Here is a 569-nt window from a genome sequence, read left to right on the forward strand (position 1 = left end):
AAGCCTTGCTGTACTGATTTTCAGCTTTGGGTTCCCATTCCAGGTACAGTATGTGATTCAAGGATATCACAAAAGGAGAGAGTACATCGCTGCTTTTCTTAGTCACTTTGGCACGTAAGTTCTCCCTTGTTTATACTACACACCAACAGTATACTTGCTTCTCACATGTGGGAATGTCGCACCTTCTCTGTGACATTCTGGCTTCGGTGCTTACCCTAGAGCTGCCAGGAGAACTTAGCTTTTAGCATTCTTAAGCAAATAATAGAAACACAGCAATCAGGGTAGTGTCCCTAAATGGGTGTCAAGCCTGCTTCTTGTGGAACTTTGGGTGGCTTGAACTGCACTTCATCTCCGTTGTCTTCTAGTTGTCTGGAGGTGACCAACAGGGCTCTTGCTTTTCTATGTATTTTAAAATTAGTTTTTAAGTTAACATATGGGTTTCATTATGGCATTTTCCATATTCACATTACTCTACATTGTTCTTACTCCTCCTCTAAGTGCCCTCCCCAGACCCCCTGACTCCTGTTGTTTGCCCTTCTTCCTCCCAAATAGAATGCCGATTTTCACAC

The 569-nt window shown here is 43.1% G+C and overlaps 1 protein-coding gene across 1 annotated transcript in view; it reads left to right on the plus strand.

The window, feature by feature from the left end:
• The window catches only part of Babam2 (BRISC and BRCA1 A complex member 2), a 313,631-nt gene extending 313,496 nt beyond the window's left edge, over window positions 1–135 (plus strand). The window contains exon 9 of the mRNA XM_050132036.1: window positions 44–135. Coding sequence (XP_049987993.1) covers window positions 44–118 — 75 coding nt within the window. The 3' untranslated portion in view covers window positions 119–135. The remainder of the gene's footprint in view (window positions 1–43) is intronic.
• The last annotated feature ends 434 nt before the right edge of the window (window positions 136–569 follow it).

The sequence above is a fragment of the Alexandromys fortis genome, unplaced genomic scaffold, assembly GCF_014885135.2.
Source record: "Alexandromys fortis isolate MF-2015 unplaced genomic scaffold, M_Fortis_MF-2015_v1.1 scaffold_362, whole genome shotgun sequence".
NCBI lineage: Eukaryota > Metazoa > Chordata > Mammalia > Rodentia > Cricetidae > Alexandromys > Alexandromys fortis.